The sequence below is a fragment of the Penicillium subrubescens genome, assembly GCF_028828155.1.
Source record: "Penicillium subrubescens strain IBT 31985 chromosome Unknown utg000014l_segment0_segment0, whole genome shotgun sequence".
In the NCBI taxonomy this organism is placed as follows: Eukaryota; Fungi; Ascomycota; class Eurotiomycetes; order Eurotiales; family Aspergillaceae; genus Penicillium; species Penicillium subrubescens.
Window position 1 is genome coordinate 596787 of NW_026643164.1, and position 21142 is coordinate 617928.

General features: G+C 49.2%; 7 protein-coding genes across 7 annotated transcripts; 3 read left to right on the top strand and 4 right to left on the bottom strand.

The window, feature by feature from the left end:
• Positions 1-33: 33 nt before the first annotated feature.
• On the bottom strand, positions 34-1359 carry N7473_013436 (replication factor C subunit 4; the record flags this gene model as incomplete). Its single annotated transcript, XM_057159375.1, has 5 exons — positions 34-259; positions 328-750; positions 807-906; positions 979-1199; positions 1271-1359. 5 exons carry the CDS (start codon positions 1357-1359, stop codon positions 34-36), a joined length of 1059 nt encoding a protein of 352 aa, XP_057002111.1.
• A 767-nt stretch (positions 1360-2126) lies between these two features.
• N7473_013437 (uncharacterized protein) lies at positions 2127-2911 on the top strand (the record flags this gene model as incomplete). Its single annotated transcript, XM_057159376.1, has 3 exons — positions 2127-2580; positions 2671-2739; positions 2814-2911. The coding sequence occupies 3 exons, from the start codon at positions 2127-2129 to the stop codon at positions 2909-2911; spliced, it is 621 nt and encodes a 206-aa protein (XP_057002112.1).
• Positions 2912-3052: 141 nt separating this feature from the next.
• Positions 3053-4329, bottom strand: N7473_013438 (protein GET4; the record flags this gene model as incomplete). The annotated part of the gene is made up of 4 exons (XM_057159377.1): positions 3053-3636; positions 3708-3860; positions 3927-4183; positions 4286-4329. The coding sequence occupies 4 exons, from the start codon at positions 4327-4329 to the stop codon at positions 3053-3055; spliced, it is 1038 nt and encodes a 345-aa protein (XP_057002113.1).
• Positions 4330-4540: 211 nt separating this feature from the next.
• Positions 4541-6674, top strand: N7473_013439 (DXO/RAI1 family decapping nuclease). The gene is made up of 9 exons (XM_057159378.1): positions 4541-4981; positions 5062-5304; positions 5374-5405; positions 5469-5496; positions 5552-5559; positions 5618-5721; positions 5794-5964; positions 6065-6364; positions 6474-6674. Exons 1-9 carry the CDS (start codon positions 4907-4909, stop codon positions 6647-6649), a joined length of 1137 nt encoding a protein of 378 aa, XP_057002114.1. The 5' UTR covers positions 4541-4906; the 3' UTR covers positions 6650-6674.
• Positions 6675-6726: 52 nt separating this feature from the next.
• On the bottom strand, positions 6727-8296 carry N7473_013440 (tRNA dimethylallyltransferase; the record flags this gene model as incomplete). Its single annotated transcript, XM_057159379.1, has 2 exons — positions 6727-8127; positions 8246-8296. 2 exons carry the CDS (start codon positions 8294-8296, stop codon positions 6727-6729), a joined length of 1452 nt encoding a protein of 483 aa, XP_057002115.1.
• A 409-nt stretch (positions 8297-8705) lies between these two features.
• Positions 8706-9673, top strand: N7473_013441 (putative ABC transporter; the record flags this gene model as incomplete). Its single annotated transcript, XM_057159380.1, has 2 exons — positions 8706-8829; positions 8937-9673. The coding sequence occupies 2 exons, from the start codon at positions 8706-8708 to the stop codon at positions 9671-9673; spliced, it is 861 nt and encodes a 286-aa protein (XP_057002116.1).
• Positions 9674-11915: 2242 nt separating this feature from the next.
• On the bottom strand, positions 11916-13660 carry N7473_013442 (GSK family serine/threonine-protein kinase; the record flags this gene model as incomplete). Its single annotated transcript, XM_057159381.1, has 7 exons — positions 11916-12049; positions 12161-12365; positions 12450-12643; positions 12707-13055; positions 13185-13268; positions 13346-13518; positions 13615-13660. 7 exons carry the CDS (start codon positions 13658-13660, stop codon positions 11916-11918), a joined length of 1185 nt encoding a protein of 394 aa, XP_057002117.1.
• Positions 13661-21142: the final 7482 nt, after the last annotated feature.

Sequence of the window (21142 nt, forward strand, 5' to 3'; positions counted from 1 at the left end):
GGGAATATGCTGCGGAATATCAAGTTGTTTCACTCAAGCCTTGGGCGGCTGGAACAGCTCCGGCTTCATGTTAATCTTGCAGAGTTTCGAGACACAACCACTCAATTGCAGCAGCGACTGCACTCCGTCCAAGATACGCATGTGTGTGAATCCAATCTCCTTGATAAACTCCAACTTGGAATGCTCCGAGAGCGTAGGAATAGTCTTTGTCACCCGGAACATGGTACTGATAATATCATGCGAGGAATATCCCAGCGTCCTAGAATCCAAAATTAGCCAACCGTCAACATCGAGATACCAAGACCGAGTAGACCGAGTATGTCTCACCAAAGGTCATTCAAAATCTCCAACGCCGCATCCACCTTCCCCTCCCAACAAGCCTTGATCATAGCCTGCACCTTAACCGGGTGCGGACTATCCACCACACGGAAGACATTGTCACCGCTCACAAAGCCAAAGCCCGACCAAGTACTCTGCAGATTATTAATCGCCTGACGCATATCACCCTCGGCACTGAAGACCAGGGCGGCAATGCCATCCTCCGAGTGTTGAACCTTTTCCGCCTCGCAGATCTGCATCACTCGCTTAACGACCTGGGCGTCTGTCAAGCGGGCGTAGCGGAGGATAGCGCAACGGGATTGCAAGGGTTCGATGATTTTGTTCGATTGGTTGCAGGCAAAGGCGAAACGGGTTGTGGTAGAGTAGATTTCCATTGTTCGGCGGAGGGCTTGTTGGGCGCCGGGGGTCATACTGAAAGACCCGTGAGTAAGGGCTTTAAACCAAATCAGGTCTGCGTCATGTCTTACCTATCTGCTTCATCGAGGATGACCAGCTTATGCTTGCCCGGGGGCAAAGTGACCTTCTTCTGGGCGAAACCCTTGATTCGGTTGCGGACCACGTCGATACCTGTACAGTAGATAGCAATCAGCATCACCCAATAATCTCAGCTTCATTCCCAGAAAATCAACCCAATCTCACCTCGCTCATCACTAGCATTCAACTCCAGCACAGCCTCCTTGTATGCATCCCCGAGTAATTGCCTCGCCAAACACAGAATTGAGGTCGTCTTTCCAATACCCGGCATGCCCGAAATAATAACGTGAGGCATATTACCATCCTTGGCAATAATCTTCAACCGTTCCACCGTCTCTGTGTTACCAACAATGTCATCGAGGAAGATGGGACGGTACTTTTCAACCCTGTAGCGGGGGGTACGAGAGTAAAAAGTCAGCTCGGTGTCTCTGCTACATCCATGGGAAATGGCACTGACCAGGGGAGTTCATAGTCTACAGGAGCACCAGCTGTAACAGCCCGGAGGCCATTGCGCTCGGCAGTCTTGGAGGATTCAGCTTGCACCATTGTGGAGGAGGGTGGTTGGAGTTTGAGATGATGATCGGAGCTTGTAACTTCGTGGGGGAAGAAAGCGGTGATGGAGAGACGCGAAAGTGAGACGCGTTTTGCGATAAGCCGATAAGAGATAAGATTGGCCAATTTAGAGTAGATCGAATTGTCTGAGAGACAGTACATAGTAGAGTACATGAGAAGTGAATTATCTTTCTTATTCGTAGTATTAGTCTTGTTCTATACAAATTTCTATCTAATTAACTGAGAAGCAAAGCCTTAAGGAAAGTAGTATAAAGCTAAACAAGCTCTCACAACCTTAACAGAACTCATACAGATTGTTATGAAAAAATAAAAAGATCAAAATTACTAGAAAGAGCTACTTAAGTAGAAGACATAATGCACATAAATCCAAGCCTAATACTTAGAACAATATTGTAGTATCTAAAGTCAATCCCACTATTAGCGCGTCACCCATTATCAACTTCCGTTCGCGGCGTATTCTACCTCACCCCCTCAATAATCAACCCTCACCACAACCTCACCAACCTACAAGCCTATCCTTACCACCCACACAGTGTCCAGTCGACACTTCAAGACTCTCTTTGCCCTCAACACTCCTTGATACTTGACCCCACTAATCGAGTCTATCCACTCGTTTGACGGACCCGCCACGTCCTACGCGCGTCTCCGCTTCTCCGACAAACAAACAAGCTACAAGCTCCGCTTCACTAACGACGACATCATCACCGCAATCCCTAGACCCGCTTTCGCATACTACCAACATGCCAAACATATCCCAATCCTCCGTCCGGCGCAACCTCTTCCAGCAAACCCTAAGCCGGCGCCCCGCGTCAACCGGACCCCCAAACAGCACTCTCGCACCAGGTCCAGGCCCGGGCATAAGCATCCCACCAGGCCCAGGCCAAAACAACCTCACCACCAACAACAGCGCCAGCGCCAGCGCCAATACCAACGGTAAAAACGCGCTCTTAACCCGCCCCGCACAACACCGCCTCAAACCTACATCCACATCCACAGAGCTATCCCGGCCGATCAAAATCTCCGAGAACAGAGAGATTGTAGTCCGGGATAAGAATGGCGGGTACAAGTTGGATGTTCCTGCGTTGCCGGCGGCGTTGATTGGTGAGGATGGGGAGGAGTTGGGGGAGTTGGAGGTTGAGGAGGGTGGGGAGAGTAGTATGTTGGATGCGGAGTTGAGTGGGAGGGATAAAGAGAGTAGGCTTACCTTTGCTTGGGGATGGTTGATGTTGAAGTTGATGTCGAATTTGGGAGGTCTGGTCTGTGCTAATGCTGTTTGTGATGTAGAATTTGAGGCTGCGTTGGTTGAGATGGTTATTCGGCATCGGAATCGTCAGTCTAGTGGGGAGCCTGATGGTGAGTTTGCAATTCCTTGTCAAGATAGTCTGAGGGAAGTTGGATGTGAGGTTATTGACTCTCGTTGATGGCAGAAATCTTGAATATCGTCCACCAAAGCCTACGCAAGAAAGTCGCCTCCTTGGACGGCGATAATTGGATGTTTGAACCAGAGAGAGACACGCGATTCTAGATTATTTTTTGATTTACACGCTGTGATACCATTGTTCAAGTCATTACACCGTCAATTGGGTATGTCCACTACCTGGGAAAGGCTTCAAGCTCCTCGAGCTTCTAGCTTCTAGCTTCTAGCTTCTAGCTTCTCTGTCACCATCTAGTCAAGCTCCATGTTTGAAGGAGGAGCCTCGACCTTCTTCGTGGATCTCCCACCAGCCTGACCCTGACCCTGGCCACCCTGGCCACCACCGAAGAACATGCTACCCATCATATCCAACAAGGGATTCCCTTGACGGGGAATCTTGATGCTAAAGTACTGCTCGCCAATCTGCGCCAGGAAATCATCCCAAATACCCACCTCCCGGATCTGCGCCGCATAGTGCGCGGTCAACTGCTTGAACAGATCCGCACTAGCCCGCTGAATCGTAAGCATCAGCAAGCTGAGGAAGTTCAGCAGCGGGAGCGCGGGGTACAGGCGGGTATCAGAGCTGGAGCTGCTTACATCCTGCACACCGAGGGCAGGGTTTGCAGTTGAGAGACGCGAGGTGAAGATGAGGAGGGCCTTGTTTGCGCTGCGGATGTTGCCGGTCAGGAGGTAGGGGAAGACGGCGCGAGAGGCGTACAGGGCAGCTGTGTGTGGTTCGTCGTGCGTATACCACTCGTACTCGAGTCTGGCCAGTGTCTCTGCGGATTCGGATGTTCCCAGTACGAGGTGTCTCTCGGCATCGTACGGCTCGTTATCTGTATCCCCGAGTTAGAATCTTATCAATAGCAGCATCCACGTACCACCAGCCATCGTTAGTTTCACTAACCTTCCGCATAAACCGAGCCAACGGCATGGTGCAGCTCAGGATCTCCACGCTCCAAAGGACCATACTTTCCACTCCACCCAATCATCTCCTGAATATAGCGCTTCCTCGTGGGCTCTTCAGAGGGGAACTCCCGCAGAAGCTCAATAAGACGCTCTATTCATATCAGCTTTAGTTCAACCCAAATCACCCCAGCGACCGAAGATGAATCATCAAACTCACTCTTGCGCGCCCGACCCTCTGTATCATTATCACCACCTTGGATCTCCCACTCAGCCTTATTGTAAACATCCACAACCAACATAATCGCCAAATCACCACCACTCGCCGAAGCACCCTGCTGCGAACCAGCCCTTAACAAAGCCGTGGCCCCGCCCGCGAGCAGCTCCGCGGCAGCATCGTAGTTGGACTGCTTGATGTAGCGCGCAGCAATGACACGTAGTTGCTGGTGAGCCTCGTAGTAAGAACCCGCCTCGATCCTATCATTAGAGAAAGAAGAGAGTCAGTATGGAAATAGTCTTGGGCGGTAGCGCTTGTTGGCCTGTTCTTGTTTCATGGGTAGGTTGGGCGATGGAACGTACTTTTCTCGCTGGCGGGCGATGGTCTTGTCAATACGGGAAGTCATTGTCAAGCCCGATGAGGATTCCTAGACAAGAATTATCGAAGTGGGCAAGTGTTCTTGAAAGCAGAACCCAAGCTTGTTGATGATGATGAAGAGAGATCCGCGGGGCCGTGCAAAGGGACAAAGTTGGTGGGGAACCGCAGTTCCAATCGGCCAATCGCTCGGGCCTTTTTCCCCGAGAAGCAGCTACGGGGAGCTGTTTGCGCTCGCATCCGGGGAGACTTGATCTTGAACGAATAAGCTCGACGTCAATAACGGAGGTTATTCCTTTTCGCTTGCATTGGCATCCTGGAAAAGTGCAGCTACACCCAGTCTCAAAATCTTGCGACACACGCCTGGACAGCGCGACATCTTTCCAGCTCACACGCCAGAGCTGGCCTAAGCCAGGGACGCTGATATTGGCGCATCATCAAGCTCAGACTCACCGTTGAGAAAGCCCGCCGAGCTCCCTTTCATAGCTTCGCTTAAGGCTCTCTGGCACCTGCTTGTCAACCGTCATTTCAATCTCAGTACCGAAGGCCAACGCATCCCCATTGCGCCTGGAATCCGCAATTGATCCCTATCCTTCAATACCACCACCATGAATGAAGCAGCCTTCGACATCCAACCCGTGAACCGCTTCGGCGGTTCAAATACCACTATCCGACGTCCCAAGGTGAGATCCAGAAGAGACCAGCCATCCATCCATCCCCTCATCCCCCCAAATAATAGCCAATTCTAATAAACCAAATATAGGAAATCGCATGCTTCTCCTATGATCAGCAACGCCGCTTCTCTCTAGGCGATTCATCAATCGCATATTACTACCCGCCAAGTCTCCCCGCAGATCTAAATATTGGGTTTGACACGTTTCAGAAACTGAATGATGCTGCGGATGAACATTTGGACGCGCTACTTGATACTATTGTAGCGATGGAGAAAGAGACGGGGAAGAAATGTGAGACTGATATTGTGACGTGGCGGGGGATGATGACCAAGGTTTGTAGCATGGCTGCAATGTTGATGGTTTCAATGGATTCTGGAATATACGCTGACTGTGATATCTAGATTTTGACTGCTCCGTTTGATATGATGAATGGGTAGGTAATTATCCTCGAATGGGAATTAGAATTGTCGAGCTGATATGGTTTCATCTACTACAGCTTCGAGATGAATGCAACGTGTTACCAGGTAAGATACAATCCTCGCCCCAACAGCATCAAAACATCAAACTAACATTGACCAGGGCACAATGTGCGTATCATATCATCTCCAGCCTCCCATACACAATATTAACATGGCAACCCCCCAGATTCATCGAAGAAAACAACACGTACAAAAACCGCCAAAAAGAACTCCAAAAGAACCAAAGGATGCCCCCGGGGATGGCATCCCAAGAATTGATGATGTACTGGGGTATGATCTAATCCCTTCCAACCACTCTACATGATATATGGGAAATGGTTATCTTGCTAACTCCTTTCACAGGCTACAAATTCGAAGTCCTATCCGTCCTCCACAAAACATGGGACGAATGCACCCGCGCCGAAATCGAAGGCAGACAAAACGAAGTCGTCAATAATAGCGCCCAGTACTGCTCAGTCGTCAAAACAGGAATGGGAAATGTGCGCATGGTACTCGGTGGCGAAGTCGATGCCGGTACGTCTCTCCCCTCCCCCCAAGTCCACATACTTCCCTTATATCCCTCCCCCTCTCTGCCTATCAGCGCGCAATACTAACTCTTCCCTTTCTCCCTTAGTATGGGACTGCAAACCAGACCGCAAAGACGACCCCATCAACTGGGTCGAACTCAAAACCTCCGCCGAAATCCGCAGCGATCGCGACATGATCAAATACGAGCGCAAACTACTCAAATTCTGGGCCCAGTCGTTCTTACTCGGTGTTCCGAAGATTATTGTCGGATTCCGCGATCAACAGGGTATCGTGCATCGTCTGGAAGAACTTGAGACGGCTAGTATTCCTGGGAAAGTTAAGAAGGTCGGGAGGGGGACTTGGGATGGGAATATTTGTATTAATTTTGCGGCGGAGTTTATGGAGTGTAAGTCTAACCTACCACCGAGGTACTTTTGAGATAAGATTTGAAGGAGTTTGGTGTTGGGTGATATGGGCTTTGGCTAATGCTTTCTTTCTTTTTTCCCTTCTTGCAGGGCTGAAACAGGTCATTCAGGGCGATGGAGTTTGGAGGATACGCAAGTTGGAAAAATCTCATGTTATTCAGGTTTATAAGGTTGAGGAGTCGGGGCATGGTGATATTCTTTCTTCTGCGTTTAAGACGTGGCGAGAGAGTCTTGTTGGGAATGATTGTACAATGGATGGTGTTTAGTGTAGTGTCTGATTTTATAGATGAGATGTATGAATATGATATTTTAATGCAAGATGTACTAATAACCTAACCCTAACCTATGCATCCACCTTCTCCTGAGAATCAACATCCACTTTTTCCTCCCCTTTCTTCTCCTCCTCCTTCTTCTTCTTAAAATAAGCATCCCTCTCAGCCTTCCTCGCCGCAGACTTAACACCCCTCTTATGACTATAACTCTTAAGATGAATCTCCCACTGCTCATCACCAACAACAGTCTTCCCACAAACATCACACGTAAAACTTGTCATCGCCGAGCCAGGCTGCGCCTGCGCCTGTTCCTCCTTCGCACCGAGCACCGTCTTCGCCAACAAGGAAAGACTCTTCGGATCAGGCGTGGCTTCACTCGCCAACATAGACTGGACAATCTTCTCCGAGGGTTCCGTGATACACCCGGCCCATTGACTGACATCGCTGCTATCGAGCAGATATAATCGTCCCGTCATGTCTGTTTCAGCGAGGGCCCGCCATAATTTATTCCGGATCCATTTCACCTGGGATCCGCCGTATTGCCGTGTCGCGGTTCGAATAGACTCGATGCAGCGGCCTCGTAAAGAATCAAGTTCTTCTTGACTCAGGGTCCCTTCCCGACGCGCCGTGAAATATGGCGCTAGTTCCTTGAACCCAATAGACACCCATACACCACGTGTAAGATCAACGGGGATCCCCTTTGCTTCTTTCCGTGATAAGAACTCGAACATGCTCTCAGCTTCGTCGAGTAAGCCCTGCTGGACCATATCGTCCACGCGCGCGTCGAGGCGTGCATTGAGAATTTCCTTCTCGGCGTGGACCCAGAAGATGAGAGTATTCTCAAACCGCAGTAATCCCTCCGATTGCGAAACAGCTTTCGCTTTCTGAATCTGCTGCTCAGCATAAATCTCCGATGCAGGCCGTCCGGTCTGGAAATAAATCTCCAATGACCGGCGTATCTTCCGCGTATCCTTTGGATGCCATCGCGCTGCCATAACGGGATCGACTTCCCGGAGCTTTTCCATCAGGACTTCGGGTGATGAATCAAGGATCGGCCACTTCTCAGACGTAGACGTACTCGCAGCCGTAGAGTTCGACGCAGCCATAGACGTAGAGGGTAATTCCACATCCCCCTCCCCACCATCCTCCCCTTCACATTCAGCATCAGAACCCTCCCCAACTAACTGATCCCTAAACAGCACAGCCTGGGTATAATAATGCGTCCCGCCAACAAGAATGGGCAATTTCCCACGACTCCGAATGTCCGTAATAAGACGGAGAGCTTCTTTCTTGAAATGACTGATTCGCCACGCCTCGGCTTCCAGGTCCACACAGCTAAGTAGGTGGTGTGGGATGTTCTTGCGTTCGGCGAGGGGGATTTGGTTGGTTATTATTGGGAGGCCGCGGTACATTTGCATTGCGTCGCCATTGATGATTTCGCCGTTGAAGCGGGCGGCTAGGTCTACGGCGAGCTGGCTGTAGTTGTTAGCAACAGGCACTGAAATTGGAATTGGAATTGAGAGGGGTGGTAGCTAGCTAGGTAGCTTGGTGGGTGTCGGGTGTCGCAGGGTGGTCGGAATGCTTTATTACCTTAGACTTGCCAGTCCCCGTAGCACCAACGACAGCTATGAGGGGATCCATAATTGCTCTTCGATTAGTTGTGAAAGACCGAAGGGCTGCGAGCATGCCGATCTCCACATTATGTCTTTGCAGGTTGAAGAGTTGTAGGAAACCAAAAAAATAGTGACTGTGACTGTTATCGCGGGGTTGCCTTATCGGCGCATTACCTCATCCGTGATGGCAAAGGCGAAGCGGCGCTAACATTCAAGTTTAAACTCGGACGGGATACTACCTTGTTAGTTTTACTTTGGTTTGTACTCGACAAGGCGCAAGGCTGTGACTCACTTTGGACTTTCTCCTGAGTTTCTCTATTCTCGGTCTTTGGTATATCCCGAGGTCGAGATTGAGTTGTCTTATATTCAATTCAATTCCTCCCACATCAGTCAACTCGACTTCCAACCTTCTACCTTCTACCTTCCCCACCAACATTATGGCAACCCACGACCCCTCAATCGCGGTCAAAGACCTCTCCTATAAATTCCAAGATGGATCCGAAGGCCTGGAACATGTTCACCTCGACCTGCCCGCAGGAAGTCGAACCCTGCTAATCGGCGGTACATACAACCTTCCCCTCCAATCCTTCCCTCTATCCCATCCCACCTCCCTCCCAATCCAATCCAATCCAATCCAATCCCCTCACTAACACCTTACCTCCCCACAGCAAACGGCGCCGGCAAAACCACCCTCCTCCGCCTCCTCTCCGGCAAACGCCTCGCCCCCACAAACACCATAACAGTCGGCGGCGTCGACCCCTTCAAAGACACCCTCGAAGGCGTAACCTACCTCGGCGTAGAATGGGTCCTAAACAGCATCGTCCGCACAGACATCGACGTGCCCACCCTTCTCGCCTCCGTAGGCGGAAACGCCTGGCCCGCACGCCGCGACGAACTAGTCTCCATCCTCGACATAGACCTATCCTGGCGGATGCACGCCGTCTCGGACGGTGAACGGCGCCGCGTGCAACTCGCAATGGGCCTGTTACGACCCTGGACAGTGCTACTCCTCGACGAAATCACCGTCGACCTGGACCTACTCTCTCGAAGTAACTTTTTGGCCTTTTTGAAGAGGGAGACTGAATCCAGGCCTTGTACGATTGTCTACGCGACGCATATTTTGGATAATCTTGCGCAGTGGCCGACGCATCTTGTGCATATGCATTTGGGGAAAGTTAGGGCTTGGGGACCGCTGGAAGGGTTTTATGATCAGGTTCCGGATTGGACGTCGGAGAATAGTCGATTGGGGGAGTTGGTGCTTAAGTGGTTGAAGGAGGATTTGAAGGCGAGGGGGCCGAGGAATCCGACGAATTCGGAGGCTGGGTCTGGGTCCTCAGGGCAGGCGAAGAGTTATGGGGCCGCGGATGGGATTGGGGGGTATGGGTTGGAGAAGAGGGGTGAGTAGATGGTGGATGTTGGGTCAAGTATAATCTTCTTTTCTCTTTTTGTTTGGTGTTTGATGCAGCGCGAGGAGTCTTTAACAATATGCCATTCAACAATCATCGGGTTCAACCACCGGGGCATGGGACGGGGTTTTTCATCGGCATTTACATCTTGGAGCTTGACAGATGGCGGGATCCTTACACTTATTGTGTATTCAACATGTGGAGTTTTTCAACCATGACTCATAGAAGGTTTTTACTTTTGTTTTTGTTTTACTTTTGTTTTTGTATATAGCTATGAAAAAGAAACCGTTTTCCTTTGAACATATGTTGAGAGATGATATCTGAGATGTTTGGAAGATAATCGTTATTTCTGCTGCTACATATGGGGGGGATAGATGGATAGTACATGCGATAGTAACGAGAGCTCTTCTCTTATTAGCAGATGAATACTTTTTGATTGATAGTAATATATCTCTTCTGTACTTCTATAAGAATGTACATCTTCAATAGACAATATCCAAGTCTTGACGGAGTAGACAGATCATTCTAGCAGGGACAATCCAAACCTGATTAGACTTAAAGATAGTTCAATGCGGACTCGAACAATGAGACTAGGATGAGAACGAATAAGCGGATAAAACTTCCACCTCAACCCGAAAGATGTCAATGGGAACTGGTAGGAAACATTGTATTCGCATTGGGCTTCAACATGAACTATCACCGAGAGAAACACCAGCGTAGACACAGCTCTATACAAGTATCCATTTATGGCTCCCCACAACTGTTTACCGCGTTCAGTCTACACATACACTACACTACAAATCTACAACATACATCCAAAGCCAAACCACGACAAGAAAAACCGTCCACTTCCGAAACTGGAAACAGTAGCTCATCGCCGGCAAGACAGGTCGAAGTTTAATGGGAGAGAGGAATAGATAGATAAACCAGTGGGGGGAGGCAGAAGCAAGTCAAAATTGGAGAGTTCAAGACTTCAAGACTTCTCGACATCGGAACCAGGGGAGAACCAGGGAAGAAAACCAGGGACCAGCCGAGCCCGCTAAAAGACCAGGACAATGACATTTGCAACAAAGACATCGAGACATGGAGAGGAAAGAGAACAAGAAACAGGACGAAATGGGGAAATGAAGAAAAAGGTGTAGACTAAAAAGTAAGGACCAATGAAATCAAAGCAGTAACAGTGAACGCAAAGGGGAGAGAAAAGAACAGGATTCTAGCGCTGCAGGTCGTAGGGGCACAGGGAGGGGAAATTTGATCTCCATTTCCATAGTTCCAGGGAAAAACCAGGAAAGGTTAGATCTGACCGAGGGTTCGGGTCGAGACTATACCGAATCTCACAGGTCAGATATAAGATGTCAGATCCAATCCGATCAGACCCAACCGTCTAGACGCAGCGGTAAGTCCATGGCAGGAAACGGCAGGAAACCTCGGGAAATCGAGATCGAGAAAAAAAGAAAAGAAATAAAAAGAAGCCGAGGAAAAAGAAAATGGGAAAACGAATAACAGCTTTCATGACCATCGGCGATGCATCCCTGTTGTATGTCCCGAAGATGCCAGGGCAAGGACAACGGCATCAGGCATAATAGCCACAGCCATAGACTCTCCCTGGGTATCCCCAAGAATCCATATCCAGATCCCATTCCTCTCCCTCGACCGGCGGAGCTATGCAGTCTTCAATCCCGACGGGCCAGACTTGCACAGAAAGGGTATCACTTTTTCCTCCCAGAGCATGTCCCAGACATCTCCAAAATCAAAACTCCAGGTCATGGACCTCCCACCACTGACGTGACTGTCATCAGGCTCCTCTCTTGCCCAACCCACCACTTGTAACAATTCGAAAGAAATTTCCCCTATTTTCAGGCCATGAAGAAGAAAGCCATGAATAAGAAAAGAAAAAATGTTCCATGTTCTCTGCATTTGCACGTCCAGGTCCTCCCGAACCTCATTCCATGTCGCCCCTTCTCGCCATCTTCGTTCGCCTATCCTCTCTTCACACATTCTCTCGCAATCAACATTCCCAACTCGACAAAGATCTGCAGTTCCTCACCGTGGCTCTCTCGCTGAGTCCAAAAAGGTGTACAGACTCAGCAATAGGCAATGGGACCCCTCCGTGCTCTTTGATTCAGAGCCCACTCGAAACATGAAAGGTTGTCGGATCGGTTAGGCCATCGAATATTCACGCACTGGTGCGGAACGCATTAACAAACAGACGTGTCCTTGGCGGAGGTGGTATCAGTCGACTCAATCGAGGTGAGCCATCATCTCCTCTTTGGATAGAGGCTTGAAGTTGTTGATGTCGAGACCTTGTGCTTCAAGATCTGCGCGAGCGTGAGGGGGGACGATCTGGGCGTTCAATTCGGGGGCAATCGAGAGTTCTGTAGATCATTAGTTTCAAGGTCGCATCAAGCGAAGAAGAAAAAAGTAAACAAAAGCACAAGAACGAGAGTAAGAGGGGAAAAAAGTATCGATTTATCCATGAAACTCACCATGCCGTGTGAAGTTGAAGAGAGCGGGCAAGTCCTTGGGCGGGTTGTTGTGGTGTCGCGAGTCGGGGAACCGAGTAGCCGGATCCCGCAGTTCGTCGAAGAAGGGATGGCACATGGCTTCAATGGCCGACAACCGTTGGGTAGGAGTGTATTCCAGGAGCGCCGAGATCAGGTCAATGGCCTCTGGGGGCGCCTTGCGGAAGACCTGGGTTCGGTCAGCATTGACTGCAGTCTTCCCCGCCAGCGATCATGCGACCGAGGGAAAGCGGCAGGACAATCATGGACATACCTTATTGAAGGGATGGGGCTTGATTTGAGGGAACTTGTGCTCCATGTAATTGGGGTTCATGGTGCGAATCTGCTCCCGAGTCGGGGTGCCGAGCACCTTGATGATTTCCACCAGCTGGTCAATGCCCGATTCACCAGGGAAGAGGGGTTGGCCCAGCATCAGTTCAGCCATCACACAACCAGTTGACCAGACATCTATAGAGGAATTAGCCACGTCGGCCGGTGGGAGCGAAAATGATAAGAAAGGGGGTGACCTACCAATCTTCGTCGTGTAGTTAGTAGCACCGAAGATCAACTCAGGCGCTCGGTAGTAACGAGAACAGATGTAGGACACATTGGGTTCGTTTTCGATGAGAATCTTGGCGGAACCGAAATCGCAGAGCTTCAGAATGCCAGTATTGGGGTCCAGGAGCAAATTCTGGGGCTTGATGTCTCGATGGCAGATGCCTTGTGAGTGGATGTAGGCCAGCGACCGGAAGAGTTGATAGATGTAGAGCTTGACCTCCAACATGGGCATTGTGGTCTTCAACTTGTTGAAATACCGCGATGCGCGGTACACGGTTTCGGGGACGTATTCGAGGACAAGATTGAGGTAGACTTCATCTTTCTACAGTCACGAGGGGAAAAGTACGGTCAGGTCAGCCGGGCGGGGAAAGAGAAGGTGGGAGCGAGATGGAGAGAGAGAGCCAGTTCAGCGAAAGAGGGGGAGGTGAAAGTGAGTCCGTCACACACGTACCCTGTCGCCGTTAGAGTAGTAGAAAGCCTTCAGTTCGACGATGTTGGGATGGCGCACGATCCGCATAATCTGAAGCTCACGGTTCTACAGAACAAAACAAATCGATTAGCCTTGGGGGGATAGTTCTCCAACACTTGATGATTCCGAAACGTCCGCCTTACCTTGAACCGCTTGTCTTGCAAGACTCTCTTGATGGCAGCGTCCTCGCCGCTGGGGGCCATCTTGGTCTGAAACACGACACCGAACGATCCATTGCCGACGATCTTGCACTGGGTATACGAGATCTCCTTGTGCTCGCCTGTCAGGCCATCTTGGACCTTTTCGCGGATGACCTCTGCGCGGGAAAAGAAGAGGGAGGGAGACGTCAGTGATCACGGAGCAGACAGTGCATAGTGCAATTGACCACGACCAACGAGGAGGAATATCTTACCACCCATGCGCAAACTTGGGAACAACCCAGGCCGACTCTGTGACATCTCTTGGGGGAGGTTGTGGATTGGGGGGAGGATGTGCTATCGTAGAGAAGAAAGAGAATCCGTTTTGGGCGAGGTGTAGGTCGCGGTGGTGGAGTAGCTTCGGAGGGGGAGGGGGGAGGGGGTGTGGGAGGAGTGGGCGGCAAGTCCGAACGGGGCGAGTTGAGAAGAAACGGCGAGCGCCAAGAATGCACGAAAGAGAGGAAGTGAAGGAAGAATGAAGAGTGGAAGAAAGTAGGTGGGCAAATAGCAGGATAATGTTTGACCAATGAAGAGGACGTGGGAGGGAAATAAGACGGGTTAGACTGGGAAGGTTAAGTGGTGGTGGTGGTGGAGAGACCGAGAGAGGTCACCTGTTTGGTTAGTCAGGTTCAGTTCAGTTTTGGGGAGGAGTCTGGTGGGTTTGTTTGGTAAGTTTGGTAAGATGGGTAAGATCAGTGGTATTCATGGGTAATGGAAGTGGGTATGGATGGTAAGAAACGGGTAATGATAGAGTATGAGAATAATAATATATTGGTGGGGATAAGACTAGGACGAGAGAGAGAGATTGGGTCAGAACCGGGGGTGACGTACGAGAACCACTGGCTCGAGCGGGAAGTGTTTCCTCTTGGTTTGGACCAGCAAAGAAACTAGTACGATGGATAGATAGATGATAAGGAGGGAAGTAAGTAGAGGAGGAGGGGGCTGAAGCAAAAATTGAGAAAAAAGGAAGAGGGGTTGGGGAGGGAAAATAGCACGAATGATAGGGTAGACAGGAATTGTGGCAGTGGTCGTGGCAGTGTACATGTATAGAGAGAAAGGGACACAAAAAAGGAGGGGGGCCCCAAACACTACAATTCAATGGCCTCTAAATGCACAGAAGAGAGGAAGAAGAAAAAAAGGAAATACGAAAGCTTCCAGCCTCTCACGATGCGTCCATTCCGGTTTTATAGACCCTCTTTGTAATAGGATTGTGCTGCTGAAGAAAGAACATTAAGACCAAGATCTGATCTCTCATCGTTTTGTCTCCATCAGCCCCCGCCTCTTTTGACCTAAGCTGAAAGAGCTGGATAAGCTGGATATCATGGCTGGTCTTTTGCATCCCATGATTCTCTCTTACTGTCCATGATGGACTTGGTGCTTGAGGTGGCTGGGCAGGTATATAATACATGGTACTGTCTTTCGGTATAACATATACAGCAATCGGCTGGTATTTAAGACGGGAATGATATCATCAGGACAGGCCCAGGGTAATGCCCAATACATCAATACACAATACATACCAACAGTGGAATCTGAAATGAGTTAAGTTCTCCGTTGCCTTCTTTCTCTATCTGCTTCAACTAGTCCGTGAAATGTCTGTTGGTATTTCCAAACAACAGAAAATAGTATGTACATACAATACTCCGTACTATTGATCCCCCCTAAATCATCATCCAACCTACCTAGTAGTAACTAAATATAGCCCCCCTCTCACCCCTCCTCTCCCCGTCATACTGCCCCCTCCTCAAAAAGAACCATCCAAATGACCATCCATGACCAGAGAAATCACCCGGAGAGACTGATGTTCCGCGGTCGGGTGACCAGCCGTGATTTTCGCAGGAACCCCCACGATTGGCTACACCCGCCTCGTGACCACGATGTCATCCAGTCCAGCTGACTTGAAGAAGCTTGGGCCACCACATGGCCCGTGGAAATAGTCCCGTAGTTCCACTGTTTCCATTAGTTAGTGTTGGGTCAACTTGGTCATTGCTCCAGAGGGAAATCCGAAGGGGGGAGACAAGGCTGTAGAAAATAAAATAGTACTAAATATACTCTACTGTACGGAGTACTAATGGAATAAGTACGCACTCTGGCTTGTTTAATTGACTACATTTTTTCAATTTAAAGTCTATACTTGTTCCTGGAGCTAATTAGCTAGCTAGCTAGGAGCTTCAATATAATACTCCGCTGTGAATGTGGAGAGTATGGAGTAGAGAGTACAGTACAAACTTACCAAAATCCTTCTATTCTCAACATTGAACTAACTAGTACATAGTCTCCTGCCATATCCTATTTTCAACGCACGGCTCAAGCCAAGATCGAAGCTCGAGGTCTAGGTCCCCCTCTAGACTCCTCGAAAGTCGAGACTAAAGCCTTTCCTTCGGCTTAAAGCTGGAGTGGGGAGAGGTCATTCTCCGTGCTCCGTACGGGACGTATGTGTTAGAGTGTTCCCGAGCCCATCATTTGCTCTCGGCTGCACGGTCTCTATTTCCATGTCTTATATTTTCTTTTCTTTTTTTGATGTTTCTCCCCCCTTACACCTCTAGCGATAACCTTGACCGTACCGACTGGATGGAATCATCCCACGGAAGGTACATAACTTAACTTACAGTAGTACTACAGGTACAGCATGTACTTCTTCGTACATGACTAGTTCAATCCAGATCCGATCCAGGTCCAGCTACTCCCTTCTGTTCCTCTCTCTCTCTCTCTCCTGCGTCCGATCTCGGTTTTCCAAAGCTTGAGCCACACATGCCATGCGAGATACGGCACGAACGGGACCCGGCAGCCCAACACCAAGTGTCGATCCCCGTCAATGTTTTCTCCCCTGACTTCCCTGGGGAGGTCTAGTCCCTTCTCCGGTGGACTAACTTGGAAAGTTTTCGGGAGAGACACCACACTCCCACTACTCTAGGATGTAGATGTACTCCGTACAATGTAGAGATAGATGTCCACAGGGATCCCCCTTGGCATGTAGGCTGCAGTGATCGTAGCCGATGCCTAGCTCCGAGTAATTGGGATTCCAGCTGTGCGTTTTGAAGTCACCGCTGGATTCTAGTCCTCGTTAGAGTGATGGGTACATTGATGTACTAGATAGATGAGGTTACGGTGGGAATTTACGAAGTATACTTTGCTCGGTCGGGATACGTGGAAGATACCAAACACGAGGCCGGATATCATCTCTGTACTCCGTACTCCATTACTACATACTTGTAGACATGTACAGAGCACGGTACTTTATCTACAAAGTAGGACTAGTCTAGCCAAGAAGTACGGTGAGTCGGATATCGGGCCCCGGCATAAGAAAACATACAGTCCGTACCATGGCCGATCAAAGTATCCAACAACAAACTAGCCATGACAATCAGGTACAGATCCCTCGAAGCGGCAGTCCAGACCTTGAACTAAATTCCAGAAATAATTATAATCAACTGGGCAAAGCTACAAGCTATCAACTCAACTTAATTCTTCTTCAACCCAAGAACCCAAAAAACCAAATTCCAGCCCCCAGCCCCAAGACTCTAGTATTCAACCAGACTAAGCCCTAAACCATCCTAACGCCCACCACTAACGACCATAGTGAAAAACTTAGTGAACACTTATGTAATTGTCTAGTGGATTGGAAACCTGGTTTTCCCCATCATTGGCAATTCCCCAAACCCCGACTTTTCAGTAATAGCAGAAAGGCGAAACATTAAAGGCCAGTCATGAAGAATTTTAATGTCTGGTCCCTGACATGACATTTACCCCTGATGTTAAAAGAACGTGACCAACCTGTCAGACTGTCCTCTCAGTTGTAGAAATGGTCTGTGTGTGTCCATCCACTCTCACACCCACTTCAAGTCTCACACAGATCGCACTCAAGTTCGGGCTTTCCAGATCCTCCAATAATGCGCGGCGGGTCCTCGGTCGGTCCCTCCTCGAGCTTCCAATGGGGCGGGGTGGGACTTGGACGTAGTGGGCACTAGGCACGGAGGGGAGGGGGCCACTCAACAGCAATAGGCCGTTGAGTTGAGGGCAGAATTCGTACATCATTGTAGTCTATGTATAGCGTAGTAGAAGAATATTCTACATACTATACATCCTACTTCTATTGTTGCATGTGCTTAGCCCTCCTCCTCCTCTTTGGCTACAGTAGGCTTGACTACGAGGTATTTTAAGCTGAGAGGCAAAATAAAAAGGATGAGAGGTGCAGAGATGGAAACTGCACCTGGCTGAAAAGGTTAACGTTGAGAAGCTCCCAGGCGGCGCTTACTGGGCGGTCGGGTAGGCCAAGGGCTAGCAATCTGCAATCCGGATTTGGGTTGTGCGTCAATGCACCCAGTTGTTCGTGTACATAGATTTTCTGACTAGTCTAAGTTGAGAGGGGAGAGAAGCGGTACTTGGTTGAGGATGTAGAGAACTATATAGTGAGGAGTAGCTTAGAGGGAGGTAGTTGGTTACTGGTATGTAGTTAGCTTTAATCAATCAAACATCTCATACATTGAAATAATGATGGAAATCCTAGGATCTATCGAGTCCTCCCTCGTGATAGACGAGACGAATACACGATCAGCCAAGACCCGAAAAGCAGGGGCCAACTCGTATGACCCCGTAAAATTACCCGACAGAACCGTTTCCAGTGATCGCTGACCGGTATTGACCCGGTAATGGATACTTGACCCGGGCTTGACTGGTTCACTTTTGTTTTCAAGTTTACCGGACTTTTACCACAATCGCTGCCACAGTCAGTCTCTACTTGGGTACTGTACGGAGTAAGTATATTTTAGGTAGGAATTGAAGCTACGGTATCAGGCCTAAAATCATTCATTAGGCACAGAGTCCTACAATATCTGTAAGTAACTCATAATTCACAGTCTGCAATGTCTTACCTCTGCTATTCTACCTAATATCCATCCCTAATTCCTAATTTCTCTCACCACTATAGCGACCATCTTAATGCCCGAGTTATATCTTGAACTGCATCAAGCATATCCTACCACGAGGAGCGAGTCATCGACCTCCCTAGCGCCTCTCAAGCTGGCACTAAACTACTGTAAATCCCACACACACCCTCTATGTCTTGCCCTGGCAGATCGACATCACCAGACCCAGGGGAATCGCCACAGTTCGTGCTTGTCATGCGACGCAGCTGTCACCCCTCTCCATAGTGACGTAGGCCGCACGGCCCTGTCGGCACTGCACTGCACTAGACTTTGAGATGGACAAAGATGGAATCGACGATGTCTTGACTGAACCGAGTATTTACTAGGTCAGGATAAAATGATACTTGATTTCACTAGCTTGGCAAGTTACTAGGTGAGTATTCGACCAAACAAGGCCGCTATCCATCTAGACAACTAGCAATGACCTTTCCGGCCTATACACGCTACCATCCATCCTCTTGCGCTGTATTGTTCCTCCTCGGAGCTGGGAATGGCCCGGATCTTCCAGGCTCCTCATGCTGGAGCCCAACTGGCCCACACGACCAGTGGGATGAACAGGGTCAAGGCCCTTTTTCCCAGACTAGTTCAGCCCCATCAACCAAAACCGCCGGCCAGTGACCAGTGTAAATTCAGTTAATACTAAACATTCAACCCTGCACAGTACAATACTGTAGAAATCAGATCCACTGTATTCCGCCACGGATCAAATATCCGTCAACCCTCATTCAACCTTCTTGAGTAACAAGTGGACCGCATGCCATGCCATGTCCTGCCCTACAGCACAGCCTAAACCGGGGTCCCGCCGAACAGTACATACCCTGTGCTGTGGCTTCGGCACAAACAGACTGGACTACCGTAAGGACAGGGTAGTCGGGCACACGACGTAGTCAACCGAGCCATGAAGCTGCAGCCATCAGCTCGGCCACTGGCATGAGAATGTCAATGCAGAGCTAGAGCTATCGTCCATACAGTACTTGCTCGTTATCCACAGTATTATACACTATCCACAGTAAGAGTCTCTCTATGCCTGTACAGTATGCTCTTAGTGGGTTATACTTGCCGCGTCGGTCCGAAAAAAGCGCCCCCGTCTAGGGTGGGAATGCGCATATGGGACGACCCGGCATGGCATTTGGCATTTGGCATTATTGGCATGTGTGTTTCACCTCGACTCCCAGTCTCGGGTGAAGACAGACGGACGGAAAGGGGAAGGGGAAGGGGCAATGGTGAGTCCGACTGGACTAGGCCGGACGCAAGGGCAAGGGTCGAGGACGGCACGGCATTCTTTGATGCGGCGCCTCCGTGTCAGACACGTGGAGTTGGTAGGAGAAATTAAATTAGGCTGGAGGTTATTGTAGTTTGTGGGTTGTGATGTGGCTGGGTAGGTGGGTAAGTTGGTTATTGCTGTATATCGTGACTCCTTATAGTAGTACCTCGATGGCAGATGAATCTTAATACAAAAGATCTGTGGTGAGAATTTTGTAGATCTACGTAAACGGGTATTGTACAAGTTAAGAAGTATGATTTCGATTTCCACTTCATAAAAACAAGTACAGTATTCGGGAGTAGGCATACTTATTGCATGTTAGATGCATCTCGTCTAAGTCCCCAAAGCCAATACCAGAGCACCTTGCATAACATACCACAAACAATCTGCTCATACTGTACATAAGTCTCTCAACGAGGTAAGTATGTATGTATGCCAACTCGACCTCCAAATTGCGAAACCCTCGGAAACGAGACCCAGCACTAACCGGAGCCAAATTGAGGAATGTACCGAAATATGCGAACGCGAAACGTTGATCTCCGCGGGGCTCATTGGTTGAGGTACCGAGATTGGGGATCCAATATTAATCTATGGTATACAGTCCAGTCCCAGACTCCCAGTGCTTCCAATCATACTGCCATCCATACTTGGATTAAAATTGTGATTAGTGTTATCCGCCTTTCCTTGTGCAGTTGCCTATCACATTGTTGAATGTACAAATCCGACGGCATCCATACCCAAACGGATGGTTTACTCGGGATAGAGTTCTTGTGTTGAACTGTGCCGTTCATGCTGGGACCAACCGCTACTGTAGGTTCGGGCGATCTGCCAGTTTTCGCGACGATCGAAATAAGATGGCCCCCCCTCGTTCAGCGCGTCTATCGGTGTGGCGGGCATATTGGGAATAAGCTATGCCGTGCCTAACGCCTCATACCTCGCCTTGTTACAACTATAGTATGACTGCCCAATTAGCGAAACCTTGAAGGTGAGCTCTGAAATGAGTCTCTATCTTTCTATCTACTGAGTTAATTCGAAATTCCTAGCACACATTCCATATAGATTAGTTAAACCATCATAATAACTAACGAACACAATCCCAACCTCTAGCCCAAATTCCCACTACCGAATTTCGCGAACGTTAGATGTGTGATGTGTGACAAGAAGCATTAGTCGTTAAACGAGCGTCTACACTTACAGTCCTTCCCTTCCCTAGAAATATGTCTATCCTCAATTTCCGCACGGGCAAAAAGAAGCGGGCTCTCAGCCAGTAGTCCTCGTGTCCAGTCTCTCGTCTGTCTCGTCTGTCCCCTCCAAAACGGCAGAACCAAACAACCAAACCTCGGGAGTGGACCGTTACCCACAATCAATTTCAAGGAATCGAGCAACCAGAGTCCACACACTCGTTCCCCTGCGGGGACTTGACTGGAGTACAGTAGTAATAATGTACTGTTTCTACTGTAATTAGTTAGTGCATTACTGGACTGGATAAAATGAACTTGGTTAGTGTCCCGTTCATTTCAACCGAGTCGGTTTTGTAGTTGTAAGTTGTTAGGC